At 36.4% G+C, this 19,624-nt stretch overlaps 1 protein-coding gene across 1 annotated transcript in view; it reads right to left on the bottom strand.

Moving 5' to 3' along the window:
• Positions 1 to 19,624, bottom strand: part of ADGRG6 (adhesion G protein-coupled receptor G6) — a 186,089-nt gene that overhangs the window by 58,272 nt on the left and 108,193 nt on the right. Inside the window, exons 6-10 of the mRNA XM_042782040.1 lie at positions 15,570 to 15,638; positions 12,562 to 12,645; positions 5,688 to 5,773; positions 1,669 to 1,721; positions 629 to 691 (exon numbers count right to left, since the gene is read on the bottom strand). Of these exons, the coding sequence (XP_042637974.1) occupies positions 629 to 691; positions 1,669 to 1,721; positions 5,688 to 5,773; positions 12,562 to 12,645; positions 15,570 to 15,638 (355 nt within the window). The remainder of the gene's footprint in view (positions 1 to 628; positions 692 to 1,668; positions 1,722 to 5,687; positions 5,774 to 12,561; positions 12,646 to 15,569; positions 15,639 to 19,624) is intronic.

Below are 19,624 nucleotides of genomic sequence, written 5' to 3'. Positions count from 1 at the left end.
TTTTTAATTCTGCGGAGATGCCATACACTGCCTGAACTCTAAACTGGTTCCGTTTAGAAGGTTCCCTCTCCCTGCCTTGCAATTTGACAGCACTGTGAACAGCTGGTCCTCATACAACTAGTAACATATGGTGGACATATCCATTAAATTATCTGCCTGCTTAAGTCATGATCCTGACATAAATTTAAAAATGGAGACCTCATAGAATTAGCTGATAGCTTTGAAGGGTGAGAATATTTTGGCACTTATTACCAACATTATTAGATGTATATAAGTCTTTTATTTAAAAGGAAACTATAAATTATGTGTTTTTACTTTTAGAGTCTCCCTGAAATTTCAAATGAGTAATAGGTTATAATAAATATGTTAGAAAGACTGAAAATAATAATTTAAGCATTTTGAATGTTAACTTCTGAGTTATTTTTCATCAGATGTGCATTTCAACCTACTCTGTGATATTAGGATTTTAAATACAAAAAAAAAAAGGGTTCATTAGTGCTAGGAATCCCTTAAATATGGTTTTTCATTAAATTTTGTTGTCCTATATCATTGTTATTATTTCTCTACCAGATATTCAAAACACAGCCGAGACAAAGAATGTCACATTTTCTGACTTTTTCACCATTACCTTGAATCATCCCCAATGCTTCTCTTGACTTTAATCTTGTCCTCTCCAGTGCTCAGATGAACACTAAAAAATACAAATATGTATATTCACTACCATTCTCATGCACTGCATCATCAACAACAAAATGTGAGGAGGTGAAAGAAAGAGGCAGGACAGACATTCTAAGGCAGCACTTGCAAACGTGTTCTGAGTTTCCAGTTCTTTCATACACCTGAGACAGAATGACTCCACAGTCAAATAAAACAGGGTAACTCTGTACTCCTGCTCTCTCTCAAAGACTCGTGATGCACATCAGTCAGCAGTGAGAATCTGAAAAGTCCTGACAGAAGTGTTTCATTCTGTTGAATAACATATTCCTGAACCTATTTGACCACTGAATCCCTTTTTCTGTGTTAAGAGTTGTCACATCCCTTGGGTTCACTGAATACAAGTTTAGAGTTCATGATATATATTGTAGAAAATTTTAATTTATCTGTAAAAAAGAATGTACAGATGAGGATATGTGAATGATACTATTGGTGGCGATTTAGTGGAGTGTTTAAATTTAGAGGGATTTTGAAAAGCCAGGTTGCAATCAGACTGCAACTGTCCATTGTTGAAAAAGAATAGTCTCCAAACTGGGATACACACAACCTGGCGGCACTTTAGATGATCCACTTGGTTATGAGAAGAAAGTCACACAGCTTCTATCAATATTTTATTTAATTATTCTTTAAACTTTTTGATACATTATAATATATTGGTTTAATAATACATATACAACCTATTTAAAAATACAAATACATTTTTGGGAGTACATGCTAAATTTCTTTTAATTGTTACTGCTATATGATCACATATTTTAAAAGTTGTCACTATAGCATTGAAGGTTTTTGTGCAGAGAAATGACATCATACAGAGTTGTAGAAAGACTATGAATAAGATACGTGAGTGGATGTACATATATCTTTGTGTATGTTTGTGTAGGTACAGCCAGAGAAAGAGGTAGTGAATTAAATACAACTTTTTTAATTTATCAAATAATTCATTATATCATTTACCTGATATTAACCACATAAACAGTGTAGTTCCAATTCTGGAAGGTTGAATTGAGCTGAAAATCACAATGGGAAAGGGTGAGTTTTGAGAATTTCTTTTTTATCTGAATCAAGTTTCTTCCCTCCCAAAAGATAAGTTGTTATTGGACTAAGACCCTGGGAAAATCCTGGATAGCTTGAGGAGTCAAAGGTAAAGATAACAGTTACTGAACCATTGTATGGCAGGAACTTTGCAAATGTTATTTCTTTCAATCCTCACAACACCCAACGAGATAGGAATTATTTCTCCCATCTTCTGAATGAAGAAAGTGAGTTTCAAGGAGATAAAATAGCTTGACCAAAGTCACCCAACTAAGAAGTAGAAGATCCAAGATTGAACCGAAGCCTGTCAGTCCAGAAACACTATACTTTCTTCTGTACGTCATAGTATCATGGATTTATGACTTTCATATTATCTATAAACTTGAGAACCGGGCTATAACAGGGGATGCAAGGAAGATTAGCACAAGAAACATGCATGTCTCATGTTCTTTATTTAAGAAACACTGAAATGCAATCCAATATAGTTTCCGTAATGACCATCTCATAAGAATATTTGAAGGAGCTCTGGTGGTATAGTGGGTAAGGCATCTGGCTACTAACCAGAAGGTCAGTAGTTTAAACCCACTAGCTGCTCTGCAGGGAGAAGCTGAGGCAATCTACTTCTGTAAAGATTTATAGCCTTGAAAACCCAACGGGTGTCCTTACGAGTCAGAATCAACATGATGGCAGCAAGTTGGAAGAATATTTGTGATAAGAAAAATAAAATGGAAAAGAAACCAGTATAGAAACAAAAATAAGTTCAACATTATAGAGAACTATATTCATTATTGCATGGTTATTTAACAGTATTCATGGGTTGGAGCACCAGACTTTAAAGAAGCAATGGATTCCTCCCAAGCTTCCACGGCACATTATCCAATAATCACAAATAGGATTTCTTTGCTGAAAAAAAAATGCTCCCATGTATTTAAACTAAAAACCAAACTCACTGCTGTCGAGTCGGTCTCGATTCATAGTGACCCCTCCTTGGGTTTCCGAGGCAGTATCACTACGGAAGTAGATTGTCCCATCTTTCTTCCAAGGAGTGGCTGGTGGGTTTGAACTGCCAGCCTTCTGGTTAGCAGTCAAGTGCCTTAGGCACTATGCTACCAGAGCTCTTACCTATGTATATAGCACCTCTAAAATGTTCATTTGGTCTTGTTTCAAACACACATTTCAATTCATTGCAAGCTTTTCGGGAACTGAATGTAAATTATAGAAAGTTCTGGCAAAAAGGATTAAACTATTTTTAATTGTAAATTAGAATAGCATGGATTAATAACATCACTTCTATATTCTCTATTATCAAGAGTCTGCTTTGATATTTTGGGTCTTGTAAAAATTTAGCTTCAGACAAGAAAGATTCTATATTAAAACCATGTGATATGAATGCAAAATGATGTCCTGCCTAAAGTATCAGGCTCTTCAATGAACACTAACTTTTAAGGTTAAAATGATCATCACTGGGTTGTCCAAGTATTAAAGAATTCCATTTTTGAAATTGTTCTGACTTTGAGTATATCAACAAGAACAATATTTGCAGAAGAACAGGACACAAGAATAAATTCTTTCCTTAAAGCCTACTCTCTCCATTTAGAAATCAAACACATCTTCTAAAATATATTTCAGTTAGCTACTAATAAGATTTCATTCCCTAAAGAGTCAAAAGTAGCATTTCTTTGACATCTTTTTGTGAATTTTACTCTTCCACCTCCAATTTTGTCATAGAGTTTTTATTTACATACTATGGGAGCTCTGGTAGCATAGTGGCTAAGACACTTGCCTGCTAACCAGACGGCTGGCGGTTCAAACCCACCAGCCACTCCTCGGAAGGAAGGTTGGGCAATCCTACTTCCGTAGTGATAACTGCCTCGGAAACCCAAGGAGGGGTCGCTATGAGTCGGGGCCGACTCGACGGCACATAACAACAACAACAACAACTGTTTCCTGTGGTCACTTTGTTGTAAAGGGTATTGCCTTCAAAACCAAGATTCTGTTTTCCTCTCAGTTATTCTTCAAATATGTATAGCCACTGCCATCAAGTTGATTCTAACTCATAGTGACCCTACAGGACAGAGTACAATTGCCCCATAGAGTCTCCAAGGCTGTAAATCTTTACAGAAGCAGATTGCCTCATCTTTCTCTCTCAGAGTAGCTGGTGAGTCCAAACCTCTGACCTTTTGGTTAACAGCCAAATAATTTGACCCTTGTGCCACTGGAGTTCCTTTCAAATATATACAGGAAAAAAAAATCACTGTCACCATGACCTCTAAATGTGTGGTTTAACTTGTTTTAGCTACTGCTGTAAGTACATTTATGAGATACTTACAGCAAGAGAAAAAATATTTTTCTTTAAGAATGTATGCTCTAGGGACTTTATTCACACTGAAATTATCTTAAATAGACAAATAATCTTATATAGAATAATAAATATTATTTACATATATTATATAGAATAATAAGTTAAAAAAATCTTATATAGAAAAAGTAGTACAGAATCCCTGCAGTACACTGAGTAGAAAGCAAATTAAAAGAAAAATAGAAACCATTAGAATAATAAAATCTTTGTTATTAGGGAGAAGAAAACGAAAAAATTATACCTAGATTATATTTGTAAAGGAAAGAAGGGAGTTTGTTTTGTTTTGTTTTTTAATTGGAAATTACCAAAATTTTCATCAATAGAAGATTGGTTACATAAATTACAACTTAAATTCCATCAAGAGAAAACCAGTTAAACAAATGACTGTATAGCCACATAATGTAATAATACACATTGGTTGAGAGGGGTGAGTTCTGTCTAATACTGTAATGGTAGACACATGACACTAGGCATTTGTCAGTAACCACAGAACTGTACAACAAAGAGTGAACCTTAATGGAAACTATGGACTTCAGTTAATAGTACTGTATCAGTCCTGGTTCATCAATTGTACTACCAACCAAACCAAAACAAATCCACTCCCTTTGGGTTGATTCTGATTCATAGTGACCTTTTAGGACAGAGGACAACTACCCATAGGGTTTCAAGGCTATAAACCTTTACTGAAGTGGACTGCCTCATCTTTCTTCCATGGAGTGGCTGGTGGGTTAGAACTGCTGATCTTTTGGTTCGCAGCCAAATGCTTTAACAACTGCACCAGTAGAACTCCTTAAGTGAACCATAGGACTATAAACTGTTAATAATAAGAGACCCTGTGCAGTGGGGGTTATATAAATTGTGTGACCTGTGTAATTTTTTTCTGTAGACCTAAAACTGCTCTAAAATAAAATGTGTTTTAAAAAGATGAGGAAGTTCTCTATGCGTTAATAGTGAAAATCTGGTGAAAAAAAACAAATATGGTATAGAATGATATGTAAAACACATTCTCTTCACTGTGATAAAGGAAGGAAAAACCAACAATCCATAGTCTTACTTGCTTTTATATGCAAAAAGAAACTTTGGAAAAACTCAAGATAAACAGTGACTTCCAAGCAAATGGGCTCCAGGCAGGTTAGCAATAAGGACAGAAGACAGACTTTCATAATATATCTTTTTATATTTTTTTTTTCATTGTTGGACCAAATATTCAAATAAAGAAATAAGTAAATAAATTTTGAAAAAATAGTGGTGAAAATATATGGGTATAACAGTAAATAGAGATACCTATCAAAACTCATTTCCATTTGCATGGTACTTTTCTTACTGAAGACATAGTCTGTTAGTTTCCATTTCTGATCCTTTATTCAAATGCACCTCTCTCTCTATGTATTCATGCAGCACCTCACTTATTATACATTTATGCATATATTTATGATAAATATATCAGTGTTTCAGTATGATCTGTGGGTTCAGTTACCCATATGGCACAGTTTTTGAAGTGTTTCAACTCTGTGTAGATTTCCAGAAGTTAAATATTTAAAACAAACTAAAAACAGAAGAGAAATTTGAGAAGTTAACTTACCCATTCTGCCACCTTGCTCTGTACTTTTACCTCAGGATGATGAAGGATGTTTTGAATCACTATAGAAATCCTATAGACAATTCCATCTGTCCATCAGAAACAGGATTTGGTCCATATTAATTATTTTTTTAGAGTCATATAATTATCATACAACTTAAGCTTACAATGGTGCAGTTTAACACAATTTAAAAGAAAAACTATGCATGCTACACAAAATTTCTGAGATACTTATATCTTATGCTCATTGGCCTTTGCAAAGTCTTAGAAGTAGTTATAAATTAATTTATTCTTATTGGCAATTTATAATCACGTAATTCTTAATTTTATAAATTTCTGACATTTACTATCTATAACAATGATGATTTTTACTGTGTAATTTGACTTCTTGTGATAAGATACTCTCTTCTTTTTATATTATAAAGAATGATAAACAGTCTGGAATGTTATAAGTTGAATGAGATGATGGGTAGGAGAAAAAAAAAAAAAAGAAAGAAAGGAAAGAAAAAGAAAAATAGGTGTACACATACTTACTGCCCTCAGTCCTACCAAAAAGTAAATCCCAGGCCCACTATTAATGGAATGAATGTTTTTCCAGCCATGTACTCACAATCTCATGTTAAAGAATAGAAAATGTGAATGTAATAGTACAAACATGTAATATATATACACATACACACACATAAATAACTGACACAAGTTCAAAAACAGCTGAGTTTAATTCATGCAGACCAGGTTATTTCAACTTCTAAACTTCTTCAGGTATTTTAATAACCTGTATATATTTCTTTAAAAAAAAACTACTGAAAGAAAATTGATAAAAATTCCTTTAGAAAACCTTTTTACACATTCAGCTCATCAGCTTGAACCACAGACTGACAGGAAGTGGAAGTGCCAGAGGTCCAAGAGTTATTTCAGGACCCTCAGGATCTTCTGAGAACGTTCACTGATGCGAGTAGAGTAGCTGACATGGTACCACTAGGTGGAGACCTAAAGCATGTTTTTGGTATAAAGTAGTATTCACTCCTTCCCTCAGGAAAATACAGCAACATAGTAAAAATCAGTATGTTTAATCACTGATGTTTCAGAAGCATTCCAAGGATTAAGAGATTTTCTTTAAATTGTAAGCCTTTCCTGACTCAATTCATTGTTTTTAGAAATGAGAAAGACAACTAATACTGGAGACAGCAAAATCAATTTATAAATACAGTATGTGCCCTAGAGCCATATTGCTTATAGCAAATTAAATATGTTTACTTCACAAATAACCTAGCATCTTATGTTATAGAGTTTCCTGTGCCATGAATAAATTTCAAGTAGTCTCTTTCAAAAGCTTCAGAATAAGATATTTTATGAATTTAGCCCCAAACTGCCTAACAGCCTATTTTTCCTACTTATTAAATACGTTAAATTATGTAGTCAATAAGTAATTATGAAAAATGTACAAGAGTGAATTAGCTAACCAAGATTTAAAAAAAAAATGTCCACTAAAGGAATGCTGAGTAGGACTTTGGGATTGCAGATAAATATCTGGGTTAATCATTTTCATTGGACAAAATACACAATAAAGATAAAATGATAGAGAATTTTCCCTTTGTCATAGCGATCAAGTTATCTTCTCCAACAAGTGTAATAACTCCTGTGCTGTCTTACTATAAAACCTATTCATAAATCTTCATGTGTTCTAAAGACTTTCAAAGATTTATGCATTGTGCTAATAATGGTATCCATGCCAGAAAAAAATCATGACAGATATTTCATGAAGAAATAGTATTTAAGTATATATCAATCTTCCAATCATGCAGAACTTCCAACAGGAAATCACTGCCTGCTATTGCAGACATGGTATTGAAACTGTACTCCTTTCTCTACATTTCTTCAACTATCTTTTTTTTTTTTTGACTTCTTAATAACACTCTCTTCAGAATTTCTTAGAGACACAGAAATTACACTACTACATCCACTGCTTATTAAAGGATATGAAATATAGATGTGAAAATATAGGTTTGGAAATAAAGACACTAAAATACAAACTTGTTGTTGTTGTTATGGGCCGTCGAGTCAGACCTGACTCATAGCGATCCCTCCTTGGGTTTCGAGGCTGTACCACTACGGAAGTAGATTGCACCATCTTCCTTCTGAGGAGTGGCTAGTGGGTTTGAACCGCCAGCCTTCTGGTTAGCAGTCAAGTGCCTTAAGCACTATGCTACCAGAGCTCCTTAAAATACAAACTAAATGCTACCTTAGATTTGAGATTACTTCTTTACCTGATGATGAAGCGATTGTAAATACAACAGAGGCATTTACAATATGGCTGGGGTCCTGGTGATCCTACACATCATTTCTTTAAGCTACTGGCATATAAACTAAACTGAGTGCTGGACTGATACAAATATTCTGAGTGAGTTTGTTATTGGAATAGCTAAACAAGGGGAAATAAGTAATAAATTAATAAACTAAGAGAGCTATAATTTGTATTTATAAGCTGGGTTTTAGAACAATTGTTTTAAGAACAATTAAGAGCAATTTAAAAGTTAGTTCTGACTTGGCAGTACAGTGGTCAAGACATTTGGCTGCTAACTCAAAGGTCAGTGGTTCAAACCCACCAGCCACTCCCTGGGAGAAAGATGAAGCAGTCTGCTTCTGTAAAGCTTTACAGCCTTGGAAATCCAATGGGGTGGGGGTCTCCATGAGTCATAATCATCAACTTGATGGCAGTGAGTTTGGTTTTTGACTTGGTTTGCTTCTACTAGCTTGACGGAAGTTTACTACTGGAGTGATGTTACAAGCATAGAAAATATGATTTGGAATAGATATTTAGTTAGTTCAAGAGCTCTTCTTTGGAATATAACGGAAAAGGCACAAAGGTTCCTTTTGTGGGAATATTAAGAATATTTTTGTGGGAATACCTAGGTTGAGTATCTATCATATCCTAAAATACTATTGTGAAAAGCAGCTTAGAAGATAACATTTTCTTAGTACATAATCTGAGGTATCAAATAAAAGTCCGGTTGAAAATTACAAGGAGAACTTTATACAGAAAATAGGAATATTTCTTAAAAGCTGGGAAAATTGGCTTCCAGAAGATATCAAGGTAAACTTTTTGAGTAAAGCATGAGAGAACGATAATCATCATACAAAGTACTATCAACTCTCCAAGTCTTCAGTTGGCAAGATTTCTTTCTTTTCTGTTCTATGAAGTGGATTATTAGGTATTTAACCTGAGGGAGATATACTCCTTAGAGAGAACAATCATGGGAGAATAGAAGGGCTGTGTATGCACAGAGACATAGCTCAGGGGCCAGGAATGCATGGAGGGAAGGACACAGGGAAGAGGTAACTATGGGGAGGAAGTGGGGGGGAGCTGTTGCATGGTAATAAATTGTAGTCAATGTCATGAGACAAAGTGTATGTGAACTGCTGTACGGAAAGTGAATTTGTGCTTATTATTTTCTCCTTTGGACTTTTTTATTTTTTTACATATTTATAGTTTGAATTTTCTATATCACAATTGCAAGCTAAACTATATTTTATAGCAAAGTAACAGATGTTGTGGATATACTGTAGAAATATAGCTGATTGTAAAACAATCTCAACCTGTCTCCCCTGTCAGACCTGCACAACATTCCAGATGAACCCAGTAGGGCTCCCTAAGAGTTCAGAATTAAAAACTGAAAGAAGTAGACAACATATCTGACAGTTTTGCCTGTTATTACTTACAGTGAATAAGATGGGGTTCTTCAATGTATTAATTGATTCAATAGCAAATAACAACAAGTGAAAAAGCAATTAATTCTCCTTTGAGTCACTTCAAATCTCATTGCAGGGAAGTAAAATCCTAATTAGCTTATAGCCAGTCTTGAATACATTTTTTTAAATCTCCATTTTTAAAAAGATAATGCTTTGTCAGTGAAGGCAAACATAGCTATACAGGTAGACAGATGGGTGGGCAGGCTGAACTACTAGGTATGTCTATGCAGGGGGTGGGGGGAGTGTGCCCAAGACCATGTATAGGGTTGACAGACAATGTTTCTACAAGTGTATTGTATGTTCCATAAGAATTCCCAGTTGTATAGTAGAGCTGACAAGGGGTAAAGTTGCAGTCACTTCTTGGGCACAGCCAGCTACCAGAGGGGCCAAGTATTTGAACCTATGGGCTCAGGACTATAGTGGCAGGGGACATCAAGCTCAACTGGCATAACATACTACACAAAACATTGTTCCACCTCCTACTTTGGTGAGTGGCAAATGGGATCTTAACACCTTGCAAGCAGCCATCTAGATGCAACAATGGGTCTCTCCTCCTCCAGAGCAAAGAAAAATTAAGAAAACCAAAGATTCATGGAAACAATTAGTCCAAGTGACTGGTATACCATATAATGCTCAGCCTATATGACTATGAGACCAGAAGAATGAGATGGTGGCCGGCTACCACTGTCAACACTCCATGTAGGAGATCCTGGATAGAGTGGGAGAACAACATGGAACAAAACTCAAAATCATTTTGGGGGAAAAAAAAAGCAACCAGGTTTGCTAGTCTGATAGAGCCTAATGGAACCACTGAGACTATGGCCCTAGCTGCCCTTCAGGTCTGGAATTGAACCCACTCCTGTGGCTTCCAGCCAAACAAAAGACAGGCACATGAGTGAATATTTATCTGAGGTAGATACACTCCTTGGAGAGAACAATCATGGGAGAATAGAAGGGCTGTGTATGCACAGGGATATAGCTCAAGGGCCAGGAATTCATGGAGGGAAGGACACAGGGAAGAGGTAACTATGGGGAGGAAGTGGGAGGGAAGCTGTTGCATGGTGGTAAATTGTAGTCAATGTCATGAGACAAAGTGTATGTGAACTGCTGTACCGAAAGTGATTTTGCGCTGTAAACTTTCACCCAAATCACATTTTTTTTTAAAAAAAAAAAAGATAACTTCCTTAAAAAAACTAACTAAATAAAAGATAATGAAGAGCTCTGAGATGTGAGCAAACAATACAGTATTGGGAGAATTTATTAAAACATTAACATTATTTTCACTTTTACTTTCTATTTTTTAACCAGTTGTATTGGTTTCATTTTACAATAGTGATATAAATGTCCCCAGATAAGCAAAAGTATTTAAGTAAAAAAGTGAGTCAATTTAGGGGGAACAAAAAAAAGCTAGTAAGCAAATAGTATAGGTAGCTCACAGGTATGGTAAAAATTGTTAAGATGGTACCCACATTTGAGTACACATATTTGAAAACATTTCTTCCACACAATGACCTTTGAATATTTTTAAATGCTAGTATTATTATTCTTATTTTGAATCAAGAATCATCTGAATTAGATTCTATTTTTCTTTAATGGAGTCAAGATAAACTATTTTAACTGATTCTAACATTTCCTGGCTTTGTTGAAACTCCAATGAAGGTTATGACGCAAAAAGAGATGGGCTGAACAAGGCTCTCTTCAAAACTGTCAGAAATGACATGGCTGAGTGAATACAGTCCCATTCCACCAAGTGAAGGACTCTGCAGCATCACAGGAAAGTTCTTGGGCAGCAAAGGACGTGCCAGTCCTGGAGGGAGAATGCCACAGAGGCTCTTTGTATGTTCATACAAAGACTGGAGTACTTAGTTGGAATTACAATATTCCCATCTACTGGCTGGACGCCATGTGAAATATGCCCTGGGAAGTCCAGCTGCTGCTGCTTTCTTGAGGTTGCTGGAATTTTTGCTCCATCATAAATCTCCTTGGTGTAACTACCCAGAAAAGTATAAACACTTCTTTCAATCGCTATCTTTATAACCCTAATGAAATTTATATCTACATTTAACATAAAGTATTCTATACTTCCAATTTAAATATCCTTACAGAGGAAGTTGATGTAACCCCAAAGCCAAAAGAAAAAAGTGAACTATGTGGGTTTCTTTATGCTGGGTTTTGGGTCCCTGGTGATATATTACAGATGTCTTGGCTTCACAAGCTAAGTGAATTGAGTTGAGAAAATTCCTTTGTTTCTAATATCTCCTGTTTCAGAATATTACTATATTCAAGGGAATGGTACGGTCACCTGGTTGGAATGTGCCTTTATTAGAAGAAACCAAAATCACAAAATCTAAATTACCAAAATGCTACCTGTCTGGTTCATACAGGTCAAGAGTTAATAAAAAAATCTCCCAACTTTCCCCCTCCTCTCCTCATTTCTTACATTACACAACTGATGTTATTTCAAGTTACAAATAATATAAATAGAAAAAGTACATATAAAAAAAGATATAACATATTGGCAGTCACTTGAGTTTTTGTCATTCAAAAATGGATTTATGATTTAGTTGATATATAATCACTTTCTCACCATTATTCAGCAACAGATAAAACAAAGGGCATTCCCATGGAAATTGATTAAAATGTCATAAATTCCTGAGTATAAATAATGACTTCACTGGGATACTAAAAGCCTGAAGATTATTTAGTGTTTTGAAATTATAAAAGAAAACTAATTTCCTGAAGAATAATCACACAAAATGACAAAATCTCTAAAAGAACAGTTGTTTTCATGGGTATCTTTCACAACACAAACTAATTTCGTTTAATTACATCTCTCGCTCTTAAAACTTTTGAAAGACAGTTTAGTTAAACATGTGGGAGAGCGGAAGTGAAAGTACACTCAGTCCACTGGTCATAAAACTGGGAACTCAGGAGAGGCAAGTGATATTTACTTATTTATTTATTTTACTAGACTTGCAAAGACTCGCAAATGTGCAAACATACCTAATGAATCCAAATGTCTTGGATAATAGACAAATTTGGTTGGAGCAGCAGATATTCTCACCCTTAGAATACAATTTTTATTACATCAGACATATTACAAATATAAAAGGTGATGATTTCTTACCATTCCTTTGTTTATCGACTCTATTAGTAACAGGCATGTTAGTGGTGACAGTGGGTGGTGTAGTACTAGGAGAGCTTACAGTAGCTGGTAATAAAGATAAGAAAGATGTAATTTTGCAGGGAGAACATGACAGTTAATATGGATGAGCAATCTACAACTAATATAGAGAGAAGAGGAATGGAAACCATTACTTGGCACTAAATACAACAGACTCCAAGGTTACAATGCATAAAATGAAGCCATGCTTTCTATGGCACATTAAGAACCAGCTGACACGGCCTTTGGTGCTGCTTTAGCACAAAGGGACGAGAGAAGGACGCCTAGGTTCTCAGCACAGGTCTGTCATTAATGGGCCTATGGCCACACCAAAAATTACTCAACACTTCTAAAACTCTGTTTCCTGAGTTTGTAAAATGAAATAATTACAGAAGGTAGTCTGAAAGTATCTAAAGTACATCAAATCCATCTGATACATTGAGATGGGAGAAAGAAACTCTCAGAAGAAACGTCTCTCTCTTTGAAAAACCAAATGAAAATAAAAACAAAGGGGAATAAAATGTAGCCTAAATCGATCATTTCAAGACACCAAAAAGTTTATTAAACTTGACAGATAAAGTGTTTCAAAAGGGCAAGCGTTACAGGGGCTACATTTTCAAAGCATTATGTCACAGCTATGGTTCTGAAACTATTAAAACTCTCAAAGATGAAAATCTCATGGAATTATTGGTAGTATCTTTCTAACGGATTCTGGAGAAGACAAATAAGTACTAAATAAACGGCACACCTAATTTGCCCATATATTATTTTAGGATAACAGCTGTATTAGATGTTCACTCTTTTGTACAATGGAGATTTTGCCACTACTCAGCAGGAAGGTTGGGTGATCTATCTTTGTAGTGACAGTGCCTTGGAAACCCAAGGAGGGGTTCCTATGAGTCAGATCCAACGTGGCAGCAGTGAATTTGGGTTTTTTGTTAATATTGGTAATTTAAAAAAATTACTTACATTTAGGACATTTGCGTCATTATGCAGAAAAATCCTTTCCAAAAGACTCTCTATAAAATATTAAATTTTTTAATTCAAACTGTGTATTCTTAACTAAGATTATTTTTCACTTCAAAGGAATACATAATACTTAATTTGACTGTTAACCAGAAAGCTGGAGATTCAAACCCACCAGCCACTCCTCAGAGGGAAGGTTGGGCAATCTACTTCCACAGTGATACCGCCTCAGAAACCCAAGGAGGAGGCGCTATGAGTTGGAACCAACTCCAAGGCAGTGAGTTTGATTTTTGCTTTAATCATGTAAAATCTTTTTGAAAGTCTTTATTTTTCTTTTATTATTAATAATCAATTATGTTTATATTGATGTAAAATACATCAGTGAACTTGAAAATGCCTTTTGGATATTTAAAATGTAACTAAAAAAAAAAAACCACCTTTGCTGTCAAGTCGATTCTGACTCACATCAACTTTATCAGGCAAAGTAAAACTGCCCCATAGGGTTTCCAATGCTGTAATCTTCATGGAAGCAGACTGACACATCTTTCTCCCACAGAGAGGCTCGTGAGTTCGAACTCCTGACCTTTTGGTTAACAGCCGAGAGCTTACCACTGTGCTACCAGTGGTCTTTTATTTATGCCATAGGAAGTAAGTCTTGATATCTGGCCCTTTGACATATGAATCAGGCCTGCAGCTATCTCATTTTAAAAGAAAATAAAAAGCACATTAAATCTTGAATTCAACAAAAATTGTGTGTGTGTGTATATACATATATATATATTTCATGTAACTATTTTATAACCATACAGAAAAACAACATGATGACATTTTCATAGGCTATTGCTCTGGTGGCATAGTGATAATGCCTAAGGCATCTGACTGCTAACCAGAAGGCTGGTGGTTCAAACCCACCAGCCACTCTGTGGAAGACTAGGCAATCTACTTTCGTAAAAATTTGCTGCCTCAGAAACCCAGTGGGGGTTGCTATGAGTCAGAATTGAGTCAATGGCAGTGGGTTTGGTTTGATTTGGTTATTGATAAGTAATGATAATAGAGAAATAGTGTCTCAGAAAGGGCATCAAAGGTCATGATGTGTTACCCACCCCTCCCCTGCCTGCCCTACTCACCATACTTGAACTAGAAAAGAGAACTTAGGTTTCGACATTTACTTTCACTTCTAATCTCTGTCACCTTCATGCTGTGATCCTCTTAATAAAAGATCCAGCTTGTACAAAGGCACGGTCATGATTCTTAATGTGGGACACAGAGCATCCTACTTCAAAAAGAAGCATTCAGTAGAGTAAATAGATGAAAAAGGGTCGTAGATAATTAGAAGAAGCAATGATAAAATTAAAGCATAACATTCATATTACTATTTCACAATTATATGACTTTAATTATTATATACTATTCAGCATATAACTACTTACTATGTAATATATAATTGGAATAGTGAGAATGATATAATCATTATGTTTCAGCTTCATAATATCTAATGTAATTAATTATATTAATATTGGCTTAATACACATTCTTCTCTTACTAAAGTTATATTTCACATCATAAATTATCTTCTTATCCTTATCTTCTTATCCTTGTCTTACACTCAAATGAGTATCCAACTTAATTATACCATTTTCCACTTGTTTTATGGACATGAATACTTCCTCAGAATACTGTATGACAGTGTTTATACTGGATCTATGCAAGATTCTTGAGAAGAAACAGAGGGAGAAAATAAAATAAACCTTATTCAATAGCATATAATTATTCACATTTAAAAACTCAGTCCTTTATGGAAATGTGGTCATCCACTGTGTGAATGCCTTCTTTCTCCACACTGTATGCACTGTACACTCACACAACTAAAACACATCCAGAAATTCTTCTGTTTGACTGGTTTCTGGCTTTCTCAGTGAAAGCTAAGATCAAAATCAAAACAATGACAACTACATTATCCAAAACAGGAAACAGAGAGACTCCTGAGGATGACGTTGTCTCCCTACCTTGACAGAGGGTCCCCAGATCTGCACAGCTGGCTAGTTCTGCTGCTGGGAGTGGGATCAGGTAGGAACCTTAATCAACAGAGAGAGGTTATACAAGTTTGACTTATGACCCAATGACACTATCCAAATAAAATCATGAGTCATATGGTTGGTCTAATACGAGGGCTCATAGGAGAGTTCACCAGTATTACTCCAACATTGTGAAAGTCACTTCAGTTCTCTATGCTTTAACTTTCTCAAAAGTAAAATAAAGATGAAATTGTCCTTAAGATCTTCAATTTTACTGGGTATGAATACATGAAAGGATAAGTTGCACTACCTCTTAAAGTTTGTGTACAAAGTGTGGCACCTTTTCCATAATAATTTACAAGGCTCTCATGGAAATTCATACAAATGAAATAATCAAGGATTAGTTTGAAAAGTGAACCTGGGTTTTATTAATTACTCATCAAAGGGATATTTTGATTCATTGGTACTAGCATCTGCTACTTGCAATTCCAAGAATATGTTTTTGTGACTTCCATTCAGTCTCTCTTTTTATTTCAGTTTTTACTGACATCCTCAGCAGGAAACAAGTTTTGAGCTGATTTTCAAGTAGGAGTTCTCTACTAAGTGAGTTTTCTCTGTTACAGTAAATCTCCCTCTGACAATTAACAAACTTTTATTGACTGAGGCTTGGGGAAGTTGGATTCAACTACCAAAATCATCCTGCACTATGAATAAAGACACAAGAGTGTCACAGATCGAATTGTGTTCCCCCCAAAATGTGTCAACTTGGCTAGGTCATGATTCTCAGTAATTGAGCAGTTATGCAATGATGCAGTCATCCCCATAATGTCATGATGTGATCTGATATAATTATATTCCATTTGTGATGTGTTGTAGATCTTGGCCTCTGTCAAAAGGTATTTTGTTAATCCAACCCATGGTAGTTACAATAGCCTCATATATGTGTAAAAGCTGGACATGAATAAGGAAGTCAAAGAAGAGTTGATGCTTTTGAGTCGTGGTGTTGGCAAAGAATACTGAAAATACCATGGACTGCCAGAATGACAAACAAATCTGTCCTGGAATAAGTGTGGCCACAATGCTCCTTGGAAGCAAGAATGGCCAGACTTCACCTCACCTACTTGGGTCATGTTGTCAGAAGCCATTCCCTGGAGAAGGATATTATGCTTAGTAAAGTGGAGGGCCGGTGAAAAAGGGGAAGACCCTCAATGAGATGGACTGACACAGTGGCTGCAACGATGGGCTCAGGTATAGCAATGATTATGATGTTGGCGTAGGACTGGGAAGGGTTTTGTTCCGTTGTACACGGGATCACTATGAGTTGGAGCTGACTGGATGGCACCTAACAACAGTATCTGTTAATGAAGCAAGATTAGGTTATATTAATGAGGATTAGGCTATGTTTGTTATGTTAATGAGGTAGGGTTAGAGTATGATGCAACAGCCTTACTCAGGTCACAAGCTTGATCCACACCTGGAGTGTGACCTGCATCACCATTTTACAACAGATAAAAACAGAAGCAAATAAATAAAGAGGGACCACCACAGTGGACAGGATGAAATATGAGGTACATCAACGAAGTGGGGAGTGTATCCAAGACCATGTATAGGGTTGGCAGACAATGGTCCTGTATTTGTATGATCTGTAAGAATTCCCAGGTGTATAGTAGAGCTGACAAGGGACAAGGTTGTAGTCACTTCTTGGTCACAGCCAGCTACCCAGAGGGACCAAGTAGTTGAATCAGTGGGCTAGGGACCATAGCCACAGGGGACATCAAGCTCAACTGGCATCAAATACTACACAAAACATTGTTCCACCTCCTACTTTGGCAAGTAGCGACTGGAATCTTAAAAGTCTGCAAGCATCGATCTAGATGCAACAATGGGTCTCTCCTCCTCCAGAGCAAAGAAGAATGAAGAAAACCAAAGATGCATGGAAACAATTAGTCCTAGCAACTGGTACACCATGTGATCCACAGCCTATACAACTATGAGACCAGAAGAACTAGATGGTGCCTGGTTACCACTGTCATCCACTTGGAGAGGGATCTATGTAGGAGATCTTGAACAGAGAGGGAGAACAATATGGAACAAAACTCAAAATCATTTGGGGAAAAGAAAAAGGGTGGACCAGGTTTGCTTGTCTGATAGAGCCTGGTGGAACCCCTCAGACTATGGCCCCTAGCTGCCCTTTAGGTCTGGAATTGAACCCACTCCTGTGGCTTCCAGCCAAACAAAAGACAGGCATATGAGTTGAACATTTACCTGAGGTAGACACACTCCTTGGAGAGATCAATCATGGGAGGAAGAAGGGTTGTTTATGCACAAGGTAACATCTCAGGGGGCAGGAGTGCATGGAGGGATGGACAGAGGGAAGAGGCAACTATTGGGAGGAAGTGACAGGGGAGCTGTTGGATTGGAGTAAATTGTAGTCAATGTCATGAGACAAAGTGTATGTGAACTGTTGTATGGAAAGTGAATTTGCTCTGTAAACTTTCACCCAAATCACAATTAAAAAAAAAAAAAATTCTTTTCCTGAAAAAAAAAAAAAAGGGACCACCAAGAAAAAGAAGTCAGGAAAAGAGTATGTTCGGAAGAGTACGTCCTTTGGACTGAGGGTCCCAACGATGAGAACCTCCCAGATCCAGGGGAAGATTGATGCCAGACATATGGAGATCTCCAAGGAAAACTGGGTGCACAGACGCTGAAAGAAAATTGTGAGCCAACAGAGAGAAAGCCTCCCTATAGAGGTGGCATACTGAATTGAGACTTCTAGCCCTCTAACTGTGAGAGAATAAATTGGTGTTTGTTAAAGCCTTTCACTTGTGGTATTTCTGTTACAGGAAGACTAGGTGACTAAGACAATGAGCAACTGCAAATAGTGGTTTTTTTTGTTGTTGTTCTAAAAAATTAAAGGACATTTCTATAATAGTGATTTCATTCTAATGTTCAAATATTTTCCCAAACTTTCCTGTGGGAACAGCACATGAAGACAGAGCATGTACATGAGCTGACAAATGATATTTAATTAGGTAAATGGATGTATATACGCAGAAAGCATCCCAACAGTGTAACAGTAGGTATAGTTTTGTCATTCTTGATGGTTTTAGGCACCTGGCCCACAGAAAGAATCATATTGTGTGAGAAAGGTCCAATTCTACAGGCAGGTATGCGATGCTAACTGTCCAGATACTTTCATCAACAACCAAGCTTTACTTGTTTATTCAATAAACACGGACTCCCTGGCCACAATATATAAGGCACAGGGGCCAGAAGGAAATGCCACTTCTCTCAGGGCACTCTTGTCTGATGAGTCAGAGAGGTATGAGTGGGAATTAATGGGAGATGACTTCACACTTCTCTGAGTAATGTAAATGAAGTGCTCAGTGGGTGATAGTCACCAAAGAAGGAAGTGATCAGAAAATGATGAACAGGAAAACCAACAAAGAGAGGAGACCTGGTAGGCATATGAAGGGTCCCTACAGTGACTGAGGGGAAAGAGAGTGGAAATGGGTGTTACTAGCAGACAGAATAATTGCTACTTATGCTAAGGAAACACTGAAAAGTTCTGGGAACTCCAGTAACATAGCATTGTTAGCATAGCAAAATTGTAGAAAACTGGTAGGAGGTATGCTTGGAGAAGCAGGTAATGGGTAGCCTGTGGAGGGCCTTACACAATGGAAGCACCAGCAGTTCAAGGATCCTGTGTCTTTCATCAGTGGTGTATGCCCCACACATAGCGGGTGGGTGCTTGATCTTTACTGAACAAATTATTGAATATATTATGAATGACTTCTAAAATTTAGAAATCTTGTGTTAAAGGCAATGGGAAAAAAAAATGAAGGGGTTAAATGAGAAAACTGGATGTTATTTTAAAATAATTGCTTTTCACATACCACAACCAACCAAAAGAGAAGAGATACAGCAAGCAGGAAATGCTACTAATAATTCAGGCTTGATATCATGAGTGCAATGAGGATGGAAAGAAAGACAGATACAAGAAATATGAAGAAACAGAATTAGAAGATTTAGTGTCTAACTAGAGA

The sequence above is a fragment of the Orycteropus afer genome, unplaced genomic scaffold (assembly GCF_000298275.1).
Source record: "Orycteropus afer afer isolate SDZICR_OR568_19922 unplaced genomic scaffold, OryAfe1.0 scaffold00226, whole genome shotgun sequence".
Taxonomy (NCBI): Eukaryota; Metazoa; Chordata; class Mammalia; order Tubulidentata; family Orycteropodidae; genus Orycteropus; species Orycteropus afer.
This window is presented reverse-complemented; position numbering and strand designations above follow the sequence as displayed.